We start from the raw sequence: 21,945 nt of genomic DNA on the forward strand, positions 1-21,945 counted from the left end.
CGAGATGCGGTTGACAGGCATAAACTAACCTTGCGGGAATTGCAATCTATAGTGGGCAGCCTTAATTTTGCGTGCCGAGTAATTCCTATGGGTCGGGTATTCCTGAGGAGATTGTCACACGCCATGTCAGGCGTTAGGAAGCGTCATCATCGCATTCGGGTGTCCAAAGGAATGAGGGATGATTTGCAGATATGGGATACATTTTTAGTTGGTTTCAATGGTGTGGAATTCTGGCAATCTGATCCGTCGTCTAATCACGATCTGGAGTTGTTTACCGACGCGGCGGGGGCTACGGGTTTTGGTGCCTATTTTCAAGGGTCCTGGTGTGCGGCGAGATGGCCGCGTGCTTGGGTTGAAGAGGGGGTAACAAGGAATATCACATTCTTGGAATTGTTCCCGATTGTGGTAGCGGTGCATGTTTGGGGTGCGCGGATACGGGGAAAGAGGGTCGTTTTTTGGTGCGACAATATGGGGGTGGTCGAGGTTATCAATAAAAGATCAGCGAAATGTACTCGTGTATCGGAGTTGTTGCGGACTTTGATCTTATATTGTATGTCCTTGAATGTCACTATCTGGGCCCGGCACGTGCCGGGGGTTTCTAATGGTGTCGCCGACTCTCTTTCTCGTTTCAAGTGGGATACATTTCGAGAATTAGCGCCGGAGGCGGAGTCCGATGGAACGCCGGTTCCATCTTCCCTTTGGAAATTTGGTGCCCTGATGCCTGGAGTATGCTGCGAGCTTCATTAGCAACGTCAACATGGACAGGTTACGTTAACGGAGCTCGAAGAGTGACCGCATTTTTGTCTTCTCTAGGTTGGCGCGGGGGTCCCGTTTCTGATGTTGCTTTGGTGCGTTTTATTGAACAAGCTAGGTTACATGGTTATGCGAGATCGTCGGTGTGTCAGCAATTGGCGGGATTTTCTTTCTTTATGCGTGTTCATGACTGGGGTTTTCCTTCGGGGCGTTTTATAGTACGAAGGTTGTTAGCAGGTTGGCATCGAGAAGTGGGGCAACGATCGGATTATCGTTTGCCCATCACGCACGATATTTTGCTTCGGCTATGGGGAGCGGTAGGAGCGGTGTGCTCTTCCAATTACGAAATTCTGCTATTCCGTTTGGCTTTTGTTTTTGCCTTTTTCGGTGCCTTCAGAATAAGCGAATTAGTGGCGCGATCGGTCGGCAGCAAGGATTGCCTGGGACTCTTGGCCAGGAACGTCATTGTGACAAATCGGTCGTTGGTACTAGGTATACCACGCTCAAAGACCGATCAACAGGGTCGCGGGTCGTCGGTGGTGCTGACTGCAGTGCCAGGATTGGATACCTGCCCGGTGGCAAACGCGATTCAGTACTGTAGGGCGCGGCCGGGGGAGGCGGATCCATTCTTGATACACGAGAACCTAAGTCCGTTGACCAGGTACCAATTTAAATCGGTACTTCGTCGGGCGCTGGTCCAGATAGGATTGGACGGAAGGCTATTCGGGACACACTCTTTTCGAATTGGAGCGGCAACCTCAGCAGCTGGGGCGGGATTGTCCAGGGGGGTGATACAGAGGATTGGACGGTGGAGATCCAGTGCATATACAAGTTATATCCGCCCGGATGGGGGGATGTCACAAAAAATCGACTAATTATTGTTTCTTTTAGGTGCAGTGCCCGCTGATATGTCGGTGTGGATCATTGGACATTCATATATTCATTGGGCACATAAGCATGCACAGGGTCGACCTTACGGTCCCCATTTGGATCTGCAGAACAGAGGGGTGCAAGTACATTGGATGGGGCGGAGAGGCATGCGTTGGGACGAGTTGGTGCCATACGTGAGGAACGAATGCACGCGTCTCCGACCGCCTCGTGTTGTGGTGATTCATTTGGGTGGCAATGACTGGGGACGGATGGCTGGTAGGCAATTCATCAGCATTGTCCGGAAGGATTTGATGACTGTTTCAATCCTATTGCCTACCACCATCCTGTGTTGGTCGGATATAATTGCCAGACCTACTGAATGGGAAAATGTGATGTGGAAACGTAGTAGGTCCAAAGCGAACCAGCAGATTGGATCCTGGCTGGCTCGGTTGGGGGGGCGGCACGTCCGCCATGAATGGTCCTGGGGTCCGAGTTCGGGGCTGTTCGGCTCCGACGGAGTTCATTTGTCTTTCCTGGGTACTGACCTGTTCTTAAATTCCATTCAGGAGGTACTGGAGACACTATTTCCGAAGGTAGACAGGGCCGCATCTTTGGGGGGTCACAGGGCATAGGATGCCCGTGTCTATGGCGCTTGGTCCGAGCCTGCAGAGTTAAAATGATGTCTGATGGTAAAGGGATTTCAACATTAGACAGGTGATGGTCGACAACTGGGCTGTTGTATGGATGTGGTCCCTTGCTGGAAGGAGGCGGGGACCACGGAGGCCAGACCCTTGGCAGGCGGAGGCGAGGGTCCACTCGAGTTGGCTCCTTGTCAGAGGACATCGGAGGCCGGAACTTGGAGTGCGTGCCAATTTATTCGAGCCGGGTGGCTGGAGAAGGCTATCCTGCCGGAGTGGCGGATAGACGGGGAGGGAATGTTGAGATCCCACAATAATAATAAATGATTGTTGTTTCAGGGCTCGGACCATTTATGAATAAAGCTGCGGCCTTTGTTTTTCCCAAACCATTGTCTTGGAGTTATTTCTATGTTCAGGGTGGATGCGAGTGAGTGTGGTCCTGTATGTACATATTATGACGGTCGAAGTGGACCTTGTGTCCGCGGAGACCCTATAATGTGACTAAGGCACACTCGGCGAGCGCGGGTGGGGGGGGGGGGGAGGGGAAGGGGGGGTTTTGGAAAGGAAGGAAGGGGAAGGAAAGGGTTAAGGAGCGCGGGGGGAATGAAAGTCCGTTCGGGAAGGGGGGGGGGGGGGTGGCGAGTACGAGAGAAGGCAACGTAGATCCAAGATATGGAGTGGCAGCCGCTGATTGGCTGACAGGGAGCAGGGAGCATCTGATTGGGGGAAAGTATTTTGAAGTTGGAGGGTCGGTACGGGGGGGCTATCAGTAGTGATTCGGCGGCGGGATTAGCGGGACAATTCGGTTTCCCTCCCACCCACCCTATTGTGTTTTATGGTTTACTGTTTGCTTATTGAATTGAACATGTTGTGTTTGGGCGGGTCGTCGCAGCGGGGGCGCTTGGTCCGAGCCTGCAGAGTTAAAATGATGTCTGATGGTAAAGGGATTTCAACATTAGACAGGTGATGGTCGACAACTGGGCTGTTGTATGGATGTGGTCCCTTGCTGGAAGGAGGCGGGGACCACGGAGGCCAGACCCTTGGCAGGCGGAGGCGAGGGTCCACTCGAGTTGGCTCCTTGTCAGAGGACATCGGAGGCCGGAACTTGGAGTGCGTGCCAATTTATTCGAGCCGGGTGGCTGGAGAAGGCTATCCTGCCGGAGTGGCGGATAGACGGGGAGGGAATGTTGAGATCCCACAATAATAATAAATGATTGTTGTTTCAGGGCTCGGACCATTTATGAATAAAGCTGCGGCCTTTGTTTTTCCCAAACCATTGTCTTGGAGTTATTTCTATGTTCAGGGTGGATGCGAGTGAGTGTGGTCCTGTATGTACATATTATTGGCACTGCTGCTCACAAGTTTTACATTTGTGCTGACTCCGTTGTTTTTGTATATCTGTTCTTTGCTCTGCAATGTCTTCTTCAGAATCAGTCCCCACTTTCCTGCACAATAGAAGGGGCAGGGCTGGATTTGGGAGCAGAGTGGCTTTCTTTGTCTGCTTCAGGATCACACTCCTGGAGATTAACTTTTTTTCTCCCTCTAATTTGTTACACAATAAAGTCAAATCTTTAGCAGTGCAAGGTAACCACATTTATAAATCTAATATTACATGAGATGCATACTCTCACTACATGTTTCTGAATTCCAAAACATATGATCAGGGTTACATAATGTTTCTTAATAGTAATTCATAAAATGATTACTTAGAAATTTAAGGCCCCGATATCCAGTAACCCACTTACTCTTTCTTAGAAATTCATACACTTAGTTCTTGGAAATTCACAACTTCAAATACTCTAAAAATGATGAAGTCAGTACTAAGAAATGTACCAGATCAAGCTGTGGATATTTATAAATAGTGGCTCAAAGATTCTCCTTACATCATCTATTTGTCTTTGGCTGTCTGCCTTGCGTTGCTCTGTACCAAAGTTGAACTATATTGCACTACATTGAACTAGATTGAACAAAGATACAATGAAGCTTTTTTATTTTCTCATTCTCTTCTTCTGTGCAGAATACGCATGGAAGTGCTGGATTACATAGGAGAGTGGCTGTTCTGCTCCTGGAGCAGAGAATACCCCTAGTGCTCTTCCTCTTAAATCTGAAAAGAAGTGGTGGCCATTCCCTCATAAATTTAGCTCTGTGGACAACATAATGTCACTTTTCTGAGACATGAACAATGTTTTGTAATACATAATGTATTGTCTGAGGGGGGGGGGGGTTTGCTGTTAATTATCCTATTTTCTAGTGCATAGTGGTTACAGCAGTGGGCTATGAACTAAGGAAACCAGACTTCAAATCCCACTGCCACTGCTTGTGACCTTAGGCAAGTCACTTCATCCATTTCCTCAGGTATAAACTTTGGGTCTCATTTACTAAGCTAAGGGTGGCCCACTCCAGTCCTCGAGCCACAAAGGCAAGATTTTTAGGATGTCCATAATGAATATGCATTAGAAAGATTTGCATGCACTGCCTCTCTCTTGTATGCAAATCTATCTCATACATATTCATGGTGGATATCCTGAAAACCTGGCCGCCCGTGTACTAAGCATTTTTCCCAGAGACACAGAATGGGAGAAAAGCCTAAGTAAATCAGGCCCTTAGGTTGTAAACCTCTGGGGATTGGAAACTGCCTACTGTACCCGAATGTCATCCATTTTAAAGTGCATGAAAAGCAGAATATAAAATCAAATGTTAAATAAAGAAATATGACCCACTTTGAGATTGGTAAGTTACAATAACAACTAGTATAAACGCTGAGGGAAAAGCAGCTTTTTTTAATCAATGCGTATAAATGAATTAATTTGGTTTACAAAACTGGCATACCATATTCACAAGTCCACAGCTCTGATCCTCATTGTCATGTTCATGGAGGCCGTTTTTCAGTCAAATTCTGTCTGCAAATCCTTTGCCTTTCCATTTCTTCTCTTCTGACATTCTCTTTGCTCATTTGTTTCATGTTTTTTGGATCTTGCCGTGCATTCTGCATTCAGTTGTCTCTTATTCTCTGCTTTATCTTGCTTCTCTTTGCTACTTTTGAGGACAAGTTTCTCAACTATATATACATATAAATGGAGATTTACACGTGTCCATCATAGCCCTTACAACATAGGGCTAAGAGTGCATGTGTTGTTCCCCAACATGTGTATTTTTAGCCATATTTATAGGAGGCAACACTAGGAAAAAGATCATTTTAATTTTATTTTGTGTTTGGTTAAGGTTGGTAAGGGCCAGTTGTTGGTCAGATACCAAGATTAGACCCTAAAGAAACAATCAGGAAACATCTTACAAACATAGAGGTACATTTTAAGACCCGCATGCAGGTGTACATATGGGCGCATTTGCCAGTGCACGCATGTTGACAAAACAATTTTATAATATATGCGCATATATATGCATATACATGCACTTTATAAAATCGGCTATGCGCGAATACATGTGAGCATGATTTTATATTGACGCACATAAGTGGGGGGAATTGTAGTAGCTACACGCACCGACACAATTACCTGTTTCCAGAGTTTGTTTCCATTTCAGCCCAGTAAAGGAGAGGACTTCCTAAACCTCCGAGCCAACTTGCCTCCCTTTTACCCTATTAGCCTCAAATCTTAAAACCCTGCTGACTAGCCTAGTTTATTTTGTTACAGGACTTACACGCCATCCATAGCAAAAGTAACGATACAGGATAGTCCAGATAGCGTAAGAGGACCCTACGCACATCCAGCTTCTTCAAATCCTTGAAAAGATTATCCGACCTGTCGAGATGAGAAAACGCTGGAAGCTCCACCGACTGGTTCAAATGAAAAGAAGAAACTACTTTGGGTAGAAAGGAAGGAACCGTCCGGAGGCTAACTCCGGACTCAGAGATCCGCAAGAAGGGTTCCCTAAAGGACAATGCCTGAAGTTCAGAAACCCGCCTAGCCGAAGTGATTGCCACCAAAAATACGACTTTCAACGTAAGATCCTTCAGGGTCACCCTCTTCAGTGGTTCAAACGATGGTGCACACAAGGCTTTGAGTACCACATTTAAGTTCCAGGAGGGACAAGGTGCAAGCAGCAGTGGACGTAAATGCTTTGCCCCCTTCAGGAATCGGACAATATCAGGATAAGATGCCAACGTCCCCCCCTTCCACAGAACCACGTAAGCAACCGAGGGCAGCCACCTGTACTCGTAACGAACTACAAGACAGCCTTTTGGCCAAACTGTCTTGAAGAAAGGCTAAAATATCGGAAACGGATGCCCAAGTAGCCCGAATAGCCCGAGAAAACACCATGACTCGAAGACTTTCCAAACGCGAGTATATGACAGTGAAGTCGAGGTCTTGCGCGACCGCAGAAGAGTGGACACCACCGCTTCCGAATAACCTTTACCTCTTAAACAGCGCCTCTCAAAAGCCATGCCGCTAGACAAAAGCGATCTACCTGATTGAAACAGACAGGTCCCTGATGAAGTAGATTCGGTAATGCCGGGAGACGGAGTGGTTCTTCTAATGCTAGGTTGACGAGATCTGCAAACCACGGACGCCGGGGCCACTCGGGAGCCACCAGAATAACCTCCGTAGGGTGACTCTCTATTTGACGAAGGACCTTGCCAATCAGAGGCCAGGGGGGAAAGACATACAGACGGATTGACATCGGCCAGGGCAGCACCAAGACGTCCGCCCCCAGTTCCCTGCGCCGGGCAAAGAAGCACGGAGCCTTGGCATTTTAAAAAGTCGCCATCAGATCCATGGCCGGCTGTCCCCATCTGTCATAGATGAACTGGAAGGCTCTGTCCGCCAGCTCCCATTCTCCGGGGTCGAGTTGATGTCGACTCAGAAAGTCCACGTGAATGTTGTCTACTCCTGCGATGTGAGATGCGGCGATGCTGAGAAGGTGCCGCTCCACCCATTGTATTAAGAGCCAAGCTTCTAACGCCACCGGGCAACTCCAGGTCCCCCCCTGACGATTGATGTAGGCCACCGTTGTCGCATTGTTGGACAGAACCCTGACCGACTTTCTCTGAACCAAGGGTAGGAAGGCCCGCAGTGCCAGCCGCACCGCCCTGGTCTCCAAGCAATTGATCAACCAGCGAGACTCGGTCGTGGACTGTCGCAAACATACCGCTCCCCAGCCGGAGAGGCTCGCATCTGTGGTGACCACTGTCCAATCCGGAGCCACAATCGAAACCCCCTTGAGAAGATTGTCCGAGTGCAATCACCATCCCAGGCAGGAACGCGCCATGGATGTTAGAGGTAACGGGAGATGGAACTGCTCAGACACCGGACTCCAGCGGGAAAGCAACGCCGATTGTAAAAGTTGCATGTGCGCGAAAGCCCTCGGCACCAGTTCCAGTGTCGATGCCATGGAACCAATCAACTGCAGATAGTCCCAAACCATTGGTGTTTGCATCTGTAGAAGGGCCTTGACCTGTCCTCGTAATTTGCGACTGCGGTCGACGGAAATGAAAATCTTGCCTTGCCGCATGTAGAATAAAGCTCCCAAAAATTCCAGTGATTGAGAGGGATTGAGGTGAATCTTGGCCGTATTGACCACCCAGCCATAGTGCAACAGCTGTAGAACTCGCTGACCGACAAAGTTCCTCGGATTTTGCTCGGATCAACCAATTGTCCAGATACGGATGGACTAACAGCCCCTCTCGGCGCAACTGCACCGCAACTACCACCATGATCTTGGTGAAAGTTCTGGGGGCTGTCGCAATTCCGAACGGTAATGCTTGAAATTGGTAATGTTTTCCCAACACATAGAACCTGAGGTATTTCTGATGATCTTTCCAGATCCCAATATGCAGATATGCCTCCGTGAGATCCAGCGAAGCTCACTGAAGCAATCACAGACCTCAGGGTCTCCATGCGAAAGCGTGGTATCCAAAGACAGCGGTTGACTTCCTTTAGATCTAGAATGGGCCAGAAGGAGCCTTCTTTCTTTGGAACGACGAAGTATATGGAGTAGTGTCCTCTTCGTTGCTCCAAGGCAGGAACTGGGACAATAGCCCCCAGATCTACCAACCGGACCAAAGTCTGATGAACCGCTTTCCGCTTGTCTGCATGCCCACATGGGGATGGAAAAAATCTTGGATTGGGGAGGCGAGCAAAATCTAAAGCGTAACCGTGTTTTATCACAGAGAGTACCCACTGTCTATCATGATTGTGGTCCATTCCTCGTAAAAGAGAGACAGTCTGCCCCCTACCTTCGGCACAGAGGGATGGACCGGCGGGACATCATTGTGCCGACTTACCGCCAGGGTCCGAAGAGGCGGAAGCAGGCCTACCAAAGCGTCTTTCTCGAAAGGACTGAGACCGCTGTCTACCCCCTCCCGAACGAAAGGAGGATGAAGGGGTACTAGGACGAGGGATCCGAGACTTATGATTTCCCCGAAATCTAGACAGGGACGAGAAGGACCCCTTGGAACGTGATCTGTCCTCCGGCAGTTGGTATCCTTTATTTTTGCCCAGCAACTGGATCATATCATCCAATTCTTTACCGAAAAGCAGTTTGCCCTTAAAGGGTAAGGAACCCAGGCGAGACTTGGAGGCTCCGTCCACTGACCAGTTCCTTAACCACAATAGACGTCTGACCGAGACGGAGGACACCATGGAGCAAGCCGAAGTTCTAACGAGGTCATTCAGAGCGTCCGCACTGTAAGCCACGATTGCTTCGAGACGACCGGCTTGTCTGGCTTCTTCCTCTGACAGGCCCTCGTTGGCGAGTAGTTGTTGTACCCAACGCAGGCCGGCCCGTAAAGCGAAGTTACTACAAATTGCTGCTCGGGCCCCCAGAGCTGAAACTTCGAAAATCTTCTTCAACTGGATTTCCAACTTGCGATCCTGCAGATCCTTCAATGCCGTGGTGCCCGTGACAGGAATGGTCGTCCTCTTTGTTACCTCTGAAACCGTGGCATCCACCTTCGGCACCCGCAGGACTTCCAGAGAGTCATCTGGCAAGGGATAAAGTTTATCCATGGCCTTCGTGACCTTCAGACCCAGGTCTGGGGTATCCCATTCTCGAAAGAGAAGGTCCGTCGCCAAGAAGTGAAAAGGGAAAGTTGTAGGGGGGCTACTCAGATCCAACAACACTGGATCCATTGATCCAAGCCGAGACTCCTCAGGGGGTGTAGCGATCCCTAACTCCCCCAAAATGGCGGGAATAAGCGGAGCCAGCTCCTCCTGTCGGAAGAGGTGTATCACCCTTGGGTCATCACCCTCGGAAGTCTGGCTTTGCCTCGCTGCCCCCTGCGCCGGTGTGCCATCTCCCTCTGCCCCCCTCGGGGGTGGGGATGGGTCCTCATGATTCTCAGGGTCCATCGAATCGTCGGAGGACTCAGTGTCCTCCCTGGGGGGGAAGGACCCGCAATGGACATTTGGATTTGGAGGCTCCCTCCTTCTCCTCTGGACGCTGCCGAGACGCGCTCACTGTAAGTGGGACCCCTTGGGGCTCCGACTGGGGCAAACGCCTCTTGTAGGCTTTGCAGGCTTTAAAGGCCCTGTGCATCGCTAAAATAAACCCCGAAGAAAAAGAGGAGCAGGAGTCCTCTGTATCTGTGTTGTCTGTATCAGGCCCCTTCCCTCCCACTGCTGGGGAAGCAGACCATGAAACCGGCCACTGCGGTGAAAGGGAGGGCGGGGAATTCCTGGCCCCCTCAGCGGTTGAAGCATCAATGTGGGCTGGCGGCAAGATGGCAGGATTTCCCGCGTTCTGTGAAAATGGCTTGGGAGGGAACGAGGAGCACTCCCTGATCGCGACTGCGTGCATCCGCCGAACAACCACCCCCCGAACCGCCCCGACGGACCCTCGCCTCCGGGGATGCAGGCTGAACACAGCCCATCCCGCGAGAGGCGCACGCTCCCGGATCCGCAGGCCATGCCTCGTGGCATGCCGGCTCTGACTAAAAATGTAAGAAAAAAACGCAAAATAACAAACCGAACACGCGGGAGGGCTGAAGGGAGGAGAAAAATAGCCGCCGCAGTAAGGCTGGAGAATCGCCGAAACAAACTTTTTTTTTTTTTTTTTTTACCTCAGACGCTGTCCCTCGACAAGTGCCTAATCAGTCCGGCTGGGGTGAGTGAGCCGGGCTCCCCGGTATCACCTCGGCTGGGCTTGAAGAAAAAGCAGGGTCCTCGACCCCTAGCCTCAGCAACCTGCTCGACCAGGGGGGATGGTCCCCTCAGGACCTGGCAACCCCCTGGGAGACACAGACCGTTCTTCCTCCTAACCTATGTTAAAGACCTTTTTTTTTTTAAACTTAATTAAAAGAAGGAAGCATACAAGAACAAACCACTCTGACTAACTAGCATCCTAATTGCTTAATTCCCCTTTTTTTTTTTTTAATCAATTCAGGCTGTGGGCCATGCACCCGGATCAACTGCTGGAGACAGAGAAATACTGACAGGCTGTGGGTGGCACCCTGGTATTTATGGCAGAGCCTGTCAAATCTTGCTCTGTCTCCACCTGCTGGTGCGGAGGCAAAACCCAGGGTCTGGACTGATCCAGTACGTACAGGGAACTCCACATTGGCGCGAACCTCAGGGGCATCCCCCTGTTCTGACGTCATGTCTTCCGGGTATATCTGCCTACAGTATTTGCTAGCTCGAGTTAGCAACGGAATTCTTACGGATGGGATTCGCTCTCCATTCCTAAGCTACTCTGCCACTCCAGCGCTATCTGGAACTCTTACTACCCTTCGGGGTCTCTAACGGGGTACCCGCTCTTTGGGGGCCTCTCTGCTTCTTTCAGGTGCTATCAGGAAACCGGTACTCGCTCCTCGAGGGCCCATGTTCCCTGTGTCGCTCCCTGCAGCCTCTACCCTTCTACTTGGAAGAACTAACTTACAGTTACCATCAGTGAGTACAAATACCATCTCTCTCCACAGTACTGCTTCACTGGAATCAGGTACTCGCTCCTCGAGGGCCTGCTCTCTGCTCCAGTGCCAGACCTCTCATCTAGTGGAATCTCTGTTACTGCTAAGTGAGTACAACGCTATCGAGTCTCTCTGCTCTAAGGGATCAGGTACTTGCTCCTCGAGGGCCTGCTGTCCCTGTCTCGGAGCTTCTCCTGTTTCTACATTGGGACTCTGAATGTTAATTTTATTGTGTGCTCATAACTCTGTCTCTTTCCACTACAGCACTGCCCTGCAGAGGATCCGCTGTTCCAGCGTTCTGTGTGAGACGTGCCCAGCCGGGATCTACAACCACTATTCACTACTGCCACCTCTGGTGGTCATCTAAACTGTCTAAGAAAAGATTCAAATCTGTGTTTGCCTGTCTGGAGTCTAGCCTGACACCATGGTCCCTCATGGGACTGGCCCCCGTGGGCGTGGTCAGCTGCCACAATGTCCAAGGATCCACCCAAACACCATTAACCATAACAATATCCAAGAAACTAGGAAACGGGCTCTTTCCATTATAGGGCCAATATTATGGAATTGTATCCCGCTGGAGATTTGGAATATTCAAGATGTTAACGTGTTTAGAAAAAACTTAAAGCATTTTTATTCAAGAAAGCTTTTAACTAAGTGCTGATGAAGCTTGTATGGGTTGAGCAATGTTTTATATTTAAAATATCTTGTATTCTGTTGTTATGTTTTGTTTTACTGCTGTCTATGTTGGATGTAACTCACTTAGCATAACAGTTAATATAAATAAATAAAATTAGACATTTGTCAGTTTCAATGTTATAATCATCAGTCCGATGAAATCCAAGTTAGAGTCCAATTTTATTTTTGAAAATTATAAACTCTTACAATTAAAAATACTTAAATATCACTCTGATGTACCTCACTGAAGACTAAGAATAAATGATGTTGTTGCACACGCATCAAAATTAAAATGAATTTGGCTATTTGTCTTGCCTCCACACAGTTCTTTGTTTCAAAATTGCATGCAGGGGGCTAGCATATCATTAGCATCTCGGTCCTCCAGCCATCTTGATTGAGCAAGTGGATCTTTTCAAGGGTAACAAAAATCAGCTGATCAACTAGTGCAGTCACTCATGTCTACATCACAGAATACCATTCCAAATGTCCATTTAATCCCTCAGGATTAATTAGGGTAAAGATTCAAAACTGTTCACACAGATTTAATTTCTACATAAGTTTGCCTCCACAAAATCTACCATACCTCTTCTAAAATGGTGCATCGTAATTCTTTGAATTGTTGATCAGTTTCAAAACAATGGGCAACCAATAGGGCTTGTATTTCTTTTGTGTTAAAACATTTTCCATGTTCTAATAATCATAGGTAAACCACACATTTGGTGTGGCCAATGTGAATTCTTTGGCATGGACACTGAATAAAAAAAAAATCACATTACTGGTAGGTTGTACCCAAACTGAACCAAACAGTTCTATCAGCTATCTTTTAAGTAAATACTCTGTAATGCAACCCTCAGTTTGGGACTCCCCACATAATATGGCTAATTCATGCCTGCTTGTCAACAGAGAAAACGAGTTTTCTTACCTATAAACACGGTTCTCTCTACATAGCAGGATGAAATTAGCCATACTTGATGCCCACCGGCCTACCTGCAGAGTTGACTATCTCATTAAAGATTAAGCTCTGGAAGAGACTGAGGACCTCACAAGGCAGCGTATTCACACTCAAGGGCTCTCACCAGAATCTGTAAAGTTTTTACTACTACTACTACCACTACTTAACATTTCTAAAGCGCTACATGATATATGCACAGCTGTACGAAAAAAGACAGTCCCTGCTCATAGAGCTGAGCTCTGAGAGCTGGGTCCTTGTCTGCACCATTAGATGACATCACCCGTGCATTATTACTAATTCATCCTGCTGTCTAACTTGTTTACAGATAATTAAACTTGCTGTGTTGGTTATTGGGAAAAAAAACCCCAAATGAAATAAGAGGGGACAGCACGGCTGTTTGCACAAGTCAGAAAAAAAAAAATCAAACACTGCCCCTGACACACACACACTATATAAATAATGATATAACTTAAAAAAAAATTCTCATTGAACACTATCTCCCCCAAACTGTTCAGAAATGCGTGAGATTTTAAAATAATAAAGGTAGGAAAGGAACGTCGTCCCAGCAAAGGAGCGGCAAGTCTGTACATTAGTCTGAAGGCGGGACAAGTAGCGCTGTCCTGGATCGTGTATGACAGTTGCTCGGCCGAGAACAGTTCTACCCGCGACCGCCAGCAGCAGGGAGCCAGGGCCAGCGGAAGTCCCGCCTCTTCCCGGGATTTCCGGGGCGGGCTCCAAGCTGGCTGTCACCTACCCGCGACCGCCAGCAGCAGGGAGCCAGGGCCGGCGGAAGTCCCGCCTCTTCCCGGGATTTCCGGGGCGGGCTCCAAGCTGGCTGTCACCTACCCGCGACCGCCAGCAGCAGGGAGCCAGGGTCGGCGGAAGTCCCGCCTCTTCCCGGGATTTCCGGGGCGGGCTCCAAGCTGGCTGTCACCTCGCCTCTGGCTTGACGCCATTCTCCCTGCATCTTTGTGTTTGGGGTTTTGGGGGAGGGGGGGATTATTATTATTATTTTTTTTTTTTTGCTGTCTGTGGTCTTTCTCTCTGTTGCAATCTCTTCACCAGGAGTTTGTAATCATAAGAGAAGCTTTCGGTTCGGTCTGGCAGCGGGAGTCTCACCTCGCACCCCCGCGCCATGGCCGGCTGCGAGGAGGAAAATGTCCAAAAGCAAGTGAGTACTAAGCAACGAGTGAGAGAAAGGGAGCAGGTCCGCGGCGAGTAACTAGGCGATTGTGGCAAACCGGGGAGATAGGATCGGAGTAACTTTTGGGGCCCGTTATACTTATGTGCGAAAGATCTTAAGTTACCGCGATATAAATTGGTCTTCATTTTCGAAAGAAAAATTGTATACTGTACTAATATATCTTTGATTGTAGTCCAATAAATACTTTCTCATTCCTTGATTATATATATACAAGCCGTAAAGCCCGTTAAAACGGGCTACATCCCTCTGTCTCTCACCTCCCCCTCATTCTCTCTCCCCTCACTCTTCACCACCCCCCTCCCCCACCCACTCCTCTCCACCCTCCCTCTCCTCTCACTCAGTCCCCCCTCTCCCTCACTCCCTCCCACTCAGTCCCCCCTCTCCCTCACTCCCTCCCACTCAGTCCCCCTCTCCCTCCCTCCCTCCCACTCACTCAGTCCCCCTCTCCCTCCCTTCACCCACCTCCATTTCCTCCCGGCGCCGTAAGCGCGACTTCCCGCAACCCTCACCCGGCTCCATTAACTCCTCCCGCTCCTGCCGGCAGATCTCGGGGGGGGGTCACTCCCGCGCGCGCGGCAGTGACCCCCCCGAGATCTGCCGGCAGATCTGGGGAGGAGAAGTAGCGGCACCGCGCGCGCGCGGTGCCGCTACTTCTCCTCCCGCTCCTGCCGGCAGATCTAGGGGGGGGGGGGCGCGGGAGTGACACCCCCCCCCCCGAGATCTGCCGGCAGATCTCGGTGGGGGGGGGCGCGGGAGTGACACCCCGAGATCTGCCGGCAGATCTGGGGAGGAGAAGCAGCGGCACCGCGCGCGCGCGCGGCGCCGCTGCTTCTCCTCCCGCTCCTGCGGCCCCACCGCCATTTTTTTTTCTGATCGACATCCTTGCCCGCACATGCGCAGTAGAGCTGCGCTCTACTGCGCATTTGCGGGCCGTCGGTCACAGGCCATTTATAAGGTAGAATATATATATATATAAAACACGTGATCAATTCCATTAAAAATCTAGCACTAGAACGCTATATAATCCAACTTCCACCCCCCAATGTTTGTGTCTTTAAGTAGGTTGTTCATTTTGTCCATCTTAATCTTTCCTGTGAATCCTAGCACCTCATCCAACTTTTAGAGCACCTTATGTGTGGCTGTATGGTCCTTTTTCCTTTTTAAGAAATGCCAATGACTGCAATAAACTTCATACTTGGGAACATTTGAGTTCTGTTCATTGTGGCGCTGATGTAATAAGACCCGCACAGATTTTTTGGCACGTGCGGCAAGAACCAGTGGCAACGCAGCATGTAATGGCCGCATCTGCTAATTAGATACATAAAATCCATGGACAGCAAACATATGCACCATAATACATGCAGTAACGAACACTAATGGCCCTATGTAGTAAAATGTGCAGACATCCGCACAGAAACCTGCGCGGACATCCATTGGCGTGAACGTTTGCAATTAGTGGTCCAGAAGTTGATGTGAAGGGGGGTAGAGCAATATCTGACCCCTTCGTGATTGGACTCTGACTGCTAGTGAAAGTGTGAAATGCAGATCGGAGATTGTGCCTCATTGAGAATCTGTCTTCTCTCTATCTGTTCTGTCTGCCACTTGGCTGACCCGCAAAAGCATAAAAAAACTGATGGGACATTCCATGTGAAGTGGACCAATTTAGAAAATCATCTACACTCGATCTCCTTCAAATTGAATACATTTTTGTGTGGATGTTAGCTAGGGCCTCAAACAAAACTATGCAAAACTTTTGAGTTGGATCTCTATTGGTTCAAGAGTTTTGTCCAGGCACTGCAGCCAAACAACCCCTATTAGGGGCTTGAAATTTTGTGGATTATTACAACCTCTGGTGCTAAGTTCCTATGCAAAGTTTGGAACCTAACGTGAGCTTGTCACCCTTTTTATGGGCCAGCAAACTATGTGAACAATTTTACAAAAGAAATATTTTGACTCCTCATTGTTCCTGATGTATACTTCGATTCAGGCCATAACTGGATCAGTAGTCATAAACCCATGACGTACATCTAGAATTTGAACTAGGAGGCTTTGCGTCCATCTGGAAGCAAAGATATAGTTACATAAAGAAATGAAGATACCTTTTAATGCAAATTTTTGCCATTTTTTGGGTGCAAATATCGCTACTGTGTAATTTTTAATTTTTTTTCTTTCTAATGTCATTTGAAAGCACACCCTGTTTCATCTTGGACTCAGCCTTGCTTTGGTCAGAATTACAGTCCCAAAGCAAGCATCATTTGCATGTGTGAATGCACAATGTTAAAAAGAGCCATTTTTGGCACCCAACATTGAAACATGCAAATGAGCTAGAGATGTGAAATTTTACAATGTAACTGTTTACTGTGCTTACCATGCTTTTAGCTTTTGACACATATTTGTTTAGACATATTTTCATAAGTTAGTTATCAAAGTCAGTGCAAAACTTTGTATGCTGATTAATTACTTTATATTGGTCAGTGGTGGCTGAGCCACTGCCAATTCAGCAAAATTGACAACCCCATTGCCTAGGGGCCACTCCAGACAGCCAGACAAGGTACCAGCCACAGGTTTCCAAGCTTTTATTTAAGCACGAAACAAGAAAAGGCAAGACAATACATACGCAAATTGCTTAAACTGCAGATTTCACAAAAATTCACTTAGTGATTTTTCCTGCTTTGCACATGCTTTTGAATATCCTATCAATGCATGACAAATGTGGCTTGTGAATAAATGTACTGTCTGCCTGATGAGGTTGTTATGGGTGCATCAAGGATAGCGATAATGTGCTCTTCTAGAACCCAACAGGTGTCTCTACAAAATGGTCAGTAAAATGACCTGGCAGGACCTTGTATCTGCAAGAAATTGACCGACATCAGATTTCTCAGTTGAAACTTTGCATATATGGCAAATCCACTAGGATTTATCATAGATGCAAGCTAAATACTGACCAGGTAGGAAGCTGGATACTTGAAGGGCAGGAAAATATTCATGTTCTAGAACAGTGGTTCTCAACCGGTGTGTCGCCAAGAACACGCAGGAGTGTCGCCACACTTCCCAGTCCCCCGCTGACCCGGCTGCTCCCTGGTCCTCCTCCGCCCGGGCTTAAAATGCTGTCAGCCTGGGCGGAACGCGACAGAACAGCTGGAGTCAGCGGCCCCAGCATGGTCTCTTCTTCCCGCCACCCGCGGCCCGGAAGAGGAAGTGGTGAGCAGCGGGTGCGTGCGCGGGAAGAAGAGACCATGCTAGTGTGCTCAGCGTCGGCCCGAAGAACAGAAGAGAGACGTGGCCGGAGGAATGAGCAGCGCGGCTCGGAGGAAAATGAAGAAGAATGTCAACCCTCGCGGCCGATGGGACTCCTTTCTCCGTGAGGACTGAAAGTGAAGGAGGTTAGGGTTGGGAGGAGGCTGCTGCTGCCACTAGTTCCGGGGAGGGAAGGAGAGAGAGTGAATGAGCAAGCAAGCAAGCATGTGTGTTTGAGATCATGTGTGTGTTTGTGTGTGAGTGAGATAGCATGTATGTGAATGATTGAGAGCCTGTATATGTGAAAGAGAGTATGTCTGTGATTGAGAGCCTGCCTGTGAGAGAGAGAGCATGAATTTAAGTTTACGATTGGGAACCTGTATGTGTAAGTTTGTGATTGAAAACCTGTTTGTGTGAAAGAGTATTGTGTGTATGATTGAGATCCTTTGTGTGTGAGAGAGATCATGTGTATGTATGATTAAGAGCCTGTGTGTATAAGTAAGAGAGAGAGCATGTGTGTCTGTGTCTGATTGAGAGCTGGTTTAGGTGAGGGAGCATGTGAGTATGTGATTGATAGCCTGTGTGTAAATGAGAGAAAGAGAGAGAACATGTTTGTAAGCATGTGAATGAGAGTCTGTGTGTGAGAGAAAAAGACAGCATGTATGTATGTATGTGATTGAAAGCCTGTGTAAGCGTGAAAAGATAGACAGCATGTGTGTAAATGTGTAATTAAGAGCCTATATAAGTGAGAGAAAAAGCATGTGTATATGTGTGACTAAGAGCATGTGTGTATAGGTGTGTGAGAGAGAGCGCTGGTATGTGACAGAGGGAGGAGAAAGTTCCAAGCAAACCACCCCTCCTCCTGCTAATTCAAAACAATCTCAGGACACCTGGATATCAAAGGTTCCCAGGTATGCAGAGCAAAAATATTTTTGTATCCTTATTTTTCATTACTGGGTCTTTGTGTCTGCTATTTTGATATATTTTATTGGTATCTAGAAATTTTTTATATGAGTTTTTAATTATTGGATATTCCACTCATCTGCTGTTTTGAAATAATCTGTTCTTTTTGTTAGTATGGTTTTACTGCTACTGATTTTATATTTCTTGATTTGTTTTATAAGGATGGGTGATGTTTCTTTTTTCCTTTATTACACTGCATACAGAGACTCTGGCTTGTTGCAGTTTCCAATTCAGTTTTTTCTGCATGCTTCTAGTTATGCATTTTGGTCTTTTTATTCTTTGTTAGGTGAGGGTCAGCACATGTGATTTAGGTAGGTTTTCTGCTGGGGTGAAGTTTCTGTGTAGGGCTCTATAGCAGCCTGACTTGGTCCGTTTTCCTATTAGGAGGTGTATTGGTGTCTTAAGGCCTGGTGTAATATTTTCAGTGTTGCCTTTTCTTAGGTAAGGTAGATACTGTTTAAGTGCTGGAAATTGGTGCTGTTTTGGTGTGGGATGTTTACTATTTATGCAATTTCTGTTCAGACAGAATACGTATCTTTTCCTTGTGTCATTTTAAACAATAAAAATAATTACCGGACCTTTACTTTTTATTTCCGCCGTGAATTGTAATGAGCAGTGTGTCACACATATGAGCGTGGCCTGTCAGGTGTGTCACGATGGGGGAAAAGGTTGAGAACCACTGGCTAGAACACTTGCAATGAATGAGGTGACATCATTTGAAATTTTGCTAATGCAAATTTTAGTTGCATCAATGGGCTTGAATTGATGATTTTCCCTTGTGCCAGCAACTGTATGACCTTTGCTAAACCTCTCATCCTGAACAGGTCTGATTGCTTCAATGTCCTCCTTCGGTACAAAGAAAAATTTGATACCAGGGCACAGAGCACAATGATGTCACAGGCCAGTGCATGTTCCCAAAATCTCTGCCACATCTAACTGCTAACATGACATTACCATAGTTCCTTATGAAGGTGAAACTTTTGCTTATTCAGACTTGAATGCAGTAAATAACACAGCACAATAAAATGTCCATTTTGAGGGATTATTTCTAAAAGTATGTTAAAGCAAGATTTGTCAAACTGCAAGCATGGTAAGCAAAACAAGCTTCGCTGCACTGTAGAATTTCACATCTCTAGCTCATTTGCGTGTTACACAGCAGGACGCCAAGGATGCCTCTTTATAACATAGTGTGTCTATGCATGCAAATGATGCATATTGTTGGCGGTCTTAATTCTGACCAAAGCAAGATCGGGTCCACAATGAAACGGTGATATTTGTAGAAAAAAAAGATGCTTTTTCAAATGATATACAAAAGAAAAGAATTAAAAACTACACAGTAGTTTTCTTTCTTTCTTTCTTCTGCATCTAGGAACCGATCCGGGTGACTTTAAAAATACCATCATCTGCAGCCTCCTTTCCCTTCAGATTGGCCCTGCGGCTCCTGTGTGCAACCTGCAGCAGACATGAAACACCCTGGCTGCTAGAGATGTGAATCGTGTCCTCGATCGTCTTAACGATCGATTTCGGCTGGGAGGGGGAGGGAATCGTATTGTTATCGTTTGGGTGGTTAAAATATCGTGAAAATCGTGAGCCGGCACACTAAAACCCCCTAAAACCCACCCCCGACCCTTTAAATTAAATTCCCCACCCTCCCGAACCCCCCCCCCCCAATGCCTTAAATTACCTGGGGGTCCAGCGGCGGTCCGGAACGGCAGCGGTCCAGAACGGCCTCCTGCAATAGAATCGTGTTGTCTTCAGCCGGCGCCATTTTTCAAAATGGCGGCGCAAAATGGCGGCGGCCATAGACCAACACGATTCGACTGCAGGAGGTCGTTCCGGACCCCCGCTGGACTTTTGGCAAGTCTTGTGGGGGTCAGGAGGCCCCCCCAAGCTGGCCAAAAGTCCCTGGGGGTCCAGCGGGGGTCCGGAAAATGATCTCCTGCCGCGAATCGTTTTCCGTACGGAATTAAAGGGTCGGGGTGGGTTTTAGGGGGTTTTAGTGTGCCGGTTTTCCTGCCCTCCCCGTTCCCCCGATTTACGATTTTTTGACGATAAATCGGGGGAATTGGTATTGTATCGTGGCCCTAACGATTTTTGACGATTTAAAATATATCGGACGATATTTTAAATCGTCAAAAAACGATTCACATCCCTACTGGCTGCTGCAGTTCTTATTTATTTATTTATTTAAACAAATGTATATTCTGCTATCTCTGATGCAGTCATTCAGTGCTGATTACAGGTCAAGCATTATAAACACTACAATTCTCTACGGCCCCAGCACTTGCCCAGAATGAGGCAGCAGTGGTGCTTGGTGTGTATGCCATCTCTCCTGTGCCAGCCCTAGGGGCCGATGTAATAAGCTGCAGTAGACTTGCTGCGGTTTTGTGCGCATGGTATTTCGCGCATTTTTCATTGCTAATCTTAATGCGTGTATGTCATAACGCGGTTAGCACGGGGAAAAAAAGTGTGCACAAACCTGCTGGAAAAGCCGCGGCTGGTTTAGCATGAGTCCGTGCTGATGCGTGCAAAAGAGGCAATTAACTATTCATGGGCAATGCACTGGCCTTAGTGCCGGCTTTTTAGCGCCTGGATCAGGACAGGAATTAAATGTGAGCGCCTGTCTGGAGGTCAAAAAAGTTAAGTGGCAGCAGCCAGAAAAGAGGTCGGAGAGGGAACAGGCATGTGTCAGAAATGCTGAATGCTTTTGTAGCCCTTTCAAAATCTCTGCTGCATTTCCCCCCACTCACCGACATCTGCCATTATAGCTCCCATGCGGCCGGTGATGGATCATGGAGGGGTTAGACATTGCTCTACCCCACCTTCAGTCCCTCTCCCAGACCACTAATTCACTACTGTCTTAAAGGCTTTCAACCACGGGTCACCACGTTTATGTCCGGGTTTATTGCATAGGCCCTTCAGCATGTGCTTGAGCGCTATTTGTTTTGCACGGATTTTCTGCGTGTATCTCGTTTGCATGCCGTCCCCTTATTGCATCCAGCAGAGGTGCCTGCTTTTGAAGCACACGCTAAAAAAAATACATGCAGACAACTAGTGCCAGTTTCACCGGGTCTTAATGCATTGGCCCCCTAAAGATCTAAGACATGTCTCTGGAGCCCTCTGTGATTTGTTGTGAAACTCTGAGCCTCCAGAACAAACCCAGGCAGTTCCTAAGTGTGGTACAACTCCTATGGGCCATAGGTATCGCTGAGAAATCAAACTGCATTTTTTTTAAACAAAAATACCTGAGATTTTTTTTCTGGCTAACAAAATTTCTGAGCCATTTAAATGGCCAAATAGCTAGCGATTTCTGACCCATAAGCTCTTCTAATACTTCTAAACCCAACCCAATATTCAGGCTAACTTGGGAGATATTTGGGTTTCTTTTGAGATTTATTCCTGTACATAGATGAGATTTATTCCTGTACATAGATATGAATCGGTTATTTACTCTTTTGGATAATAGAAAGACTAGGGGGTACTCCATGAAGTTAGCATGTGGCACATTTAAAACTAATCGGAGAAAGTTCTTTTTTACTCAACGCTCAATTAAACTCTGGAATTTGTTGCCAGAGGATGTGTAGCTGGGTTTAAATAAGGATTGGATAAGTTCTTGGAGGAGAAGTCCATTACCTGCTATTAATTAAGTTCACTTAGAGAATAGCCACTGCTATTACTAGCAACGGTAACATGGAATAGGCTTAGTTTTTGGGTACTTGCCAGGTATTTGTAATCTGGATTGGCCACTGTTGGAAACAGGATGCAGGGCTTGATGGACCCTTGGTCTGACCCG

At 47.5% G+C, this 21,945-nt stretch overlaps 1 protein-coding gene across 3 annotated transcripts in view; it reads left to right on the forward strand.

Moving 5' to 3' along the window:
* Positions 1-13,698: 13,698 nt before the first annotated feature.
* IMPACT (impact RWD domain protein) overlaps positions 13,699-21,945 on the forward strand; it is a 53,857-nt gene continuing 45,610 nt past the window's right edge. For 2 of the 3 annotated variants that reach the window (XR_003854791.1, XM_029591152.1), the window contains exon 1: positions 13,704-13,919. Coding sequence is in view for 2 of the 3 variants with exons in the window: in XM_029591152.1 (XP_029447012.1) it covers positions 13,884-13,919 (36 nt within the window). In the remaining variant the exon portion in view is untranslated. Of the gene's footprint in view, positions 13,920-21,945 lie in introns of all 3 variants that reach the window. The other variant, XM_029591153.1, reaches the window with a different exon arrangement.

The sequence above is a fragment of the Rhinatrema bivittatum genome, chromosome 2 (assembly GCF_901001135.1).
Source record: "Rhinatrema bivittatum chromosome 2, aRhiBiv1.1, whole genome shotgun sequence".
NCBI classification, from domain to species: Eukaryota; Metazoa; Chordata; class Amphibia; order Gymnophiona; family Rhinatrematidae; genus Rhinatrema; species Rhinatrema bivittatum.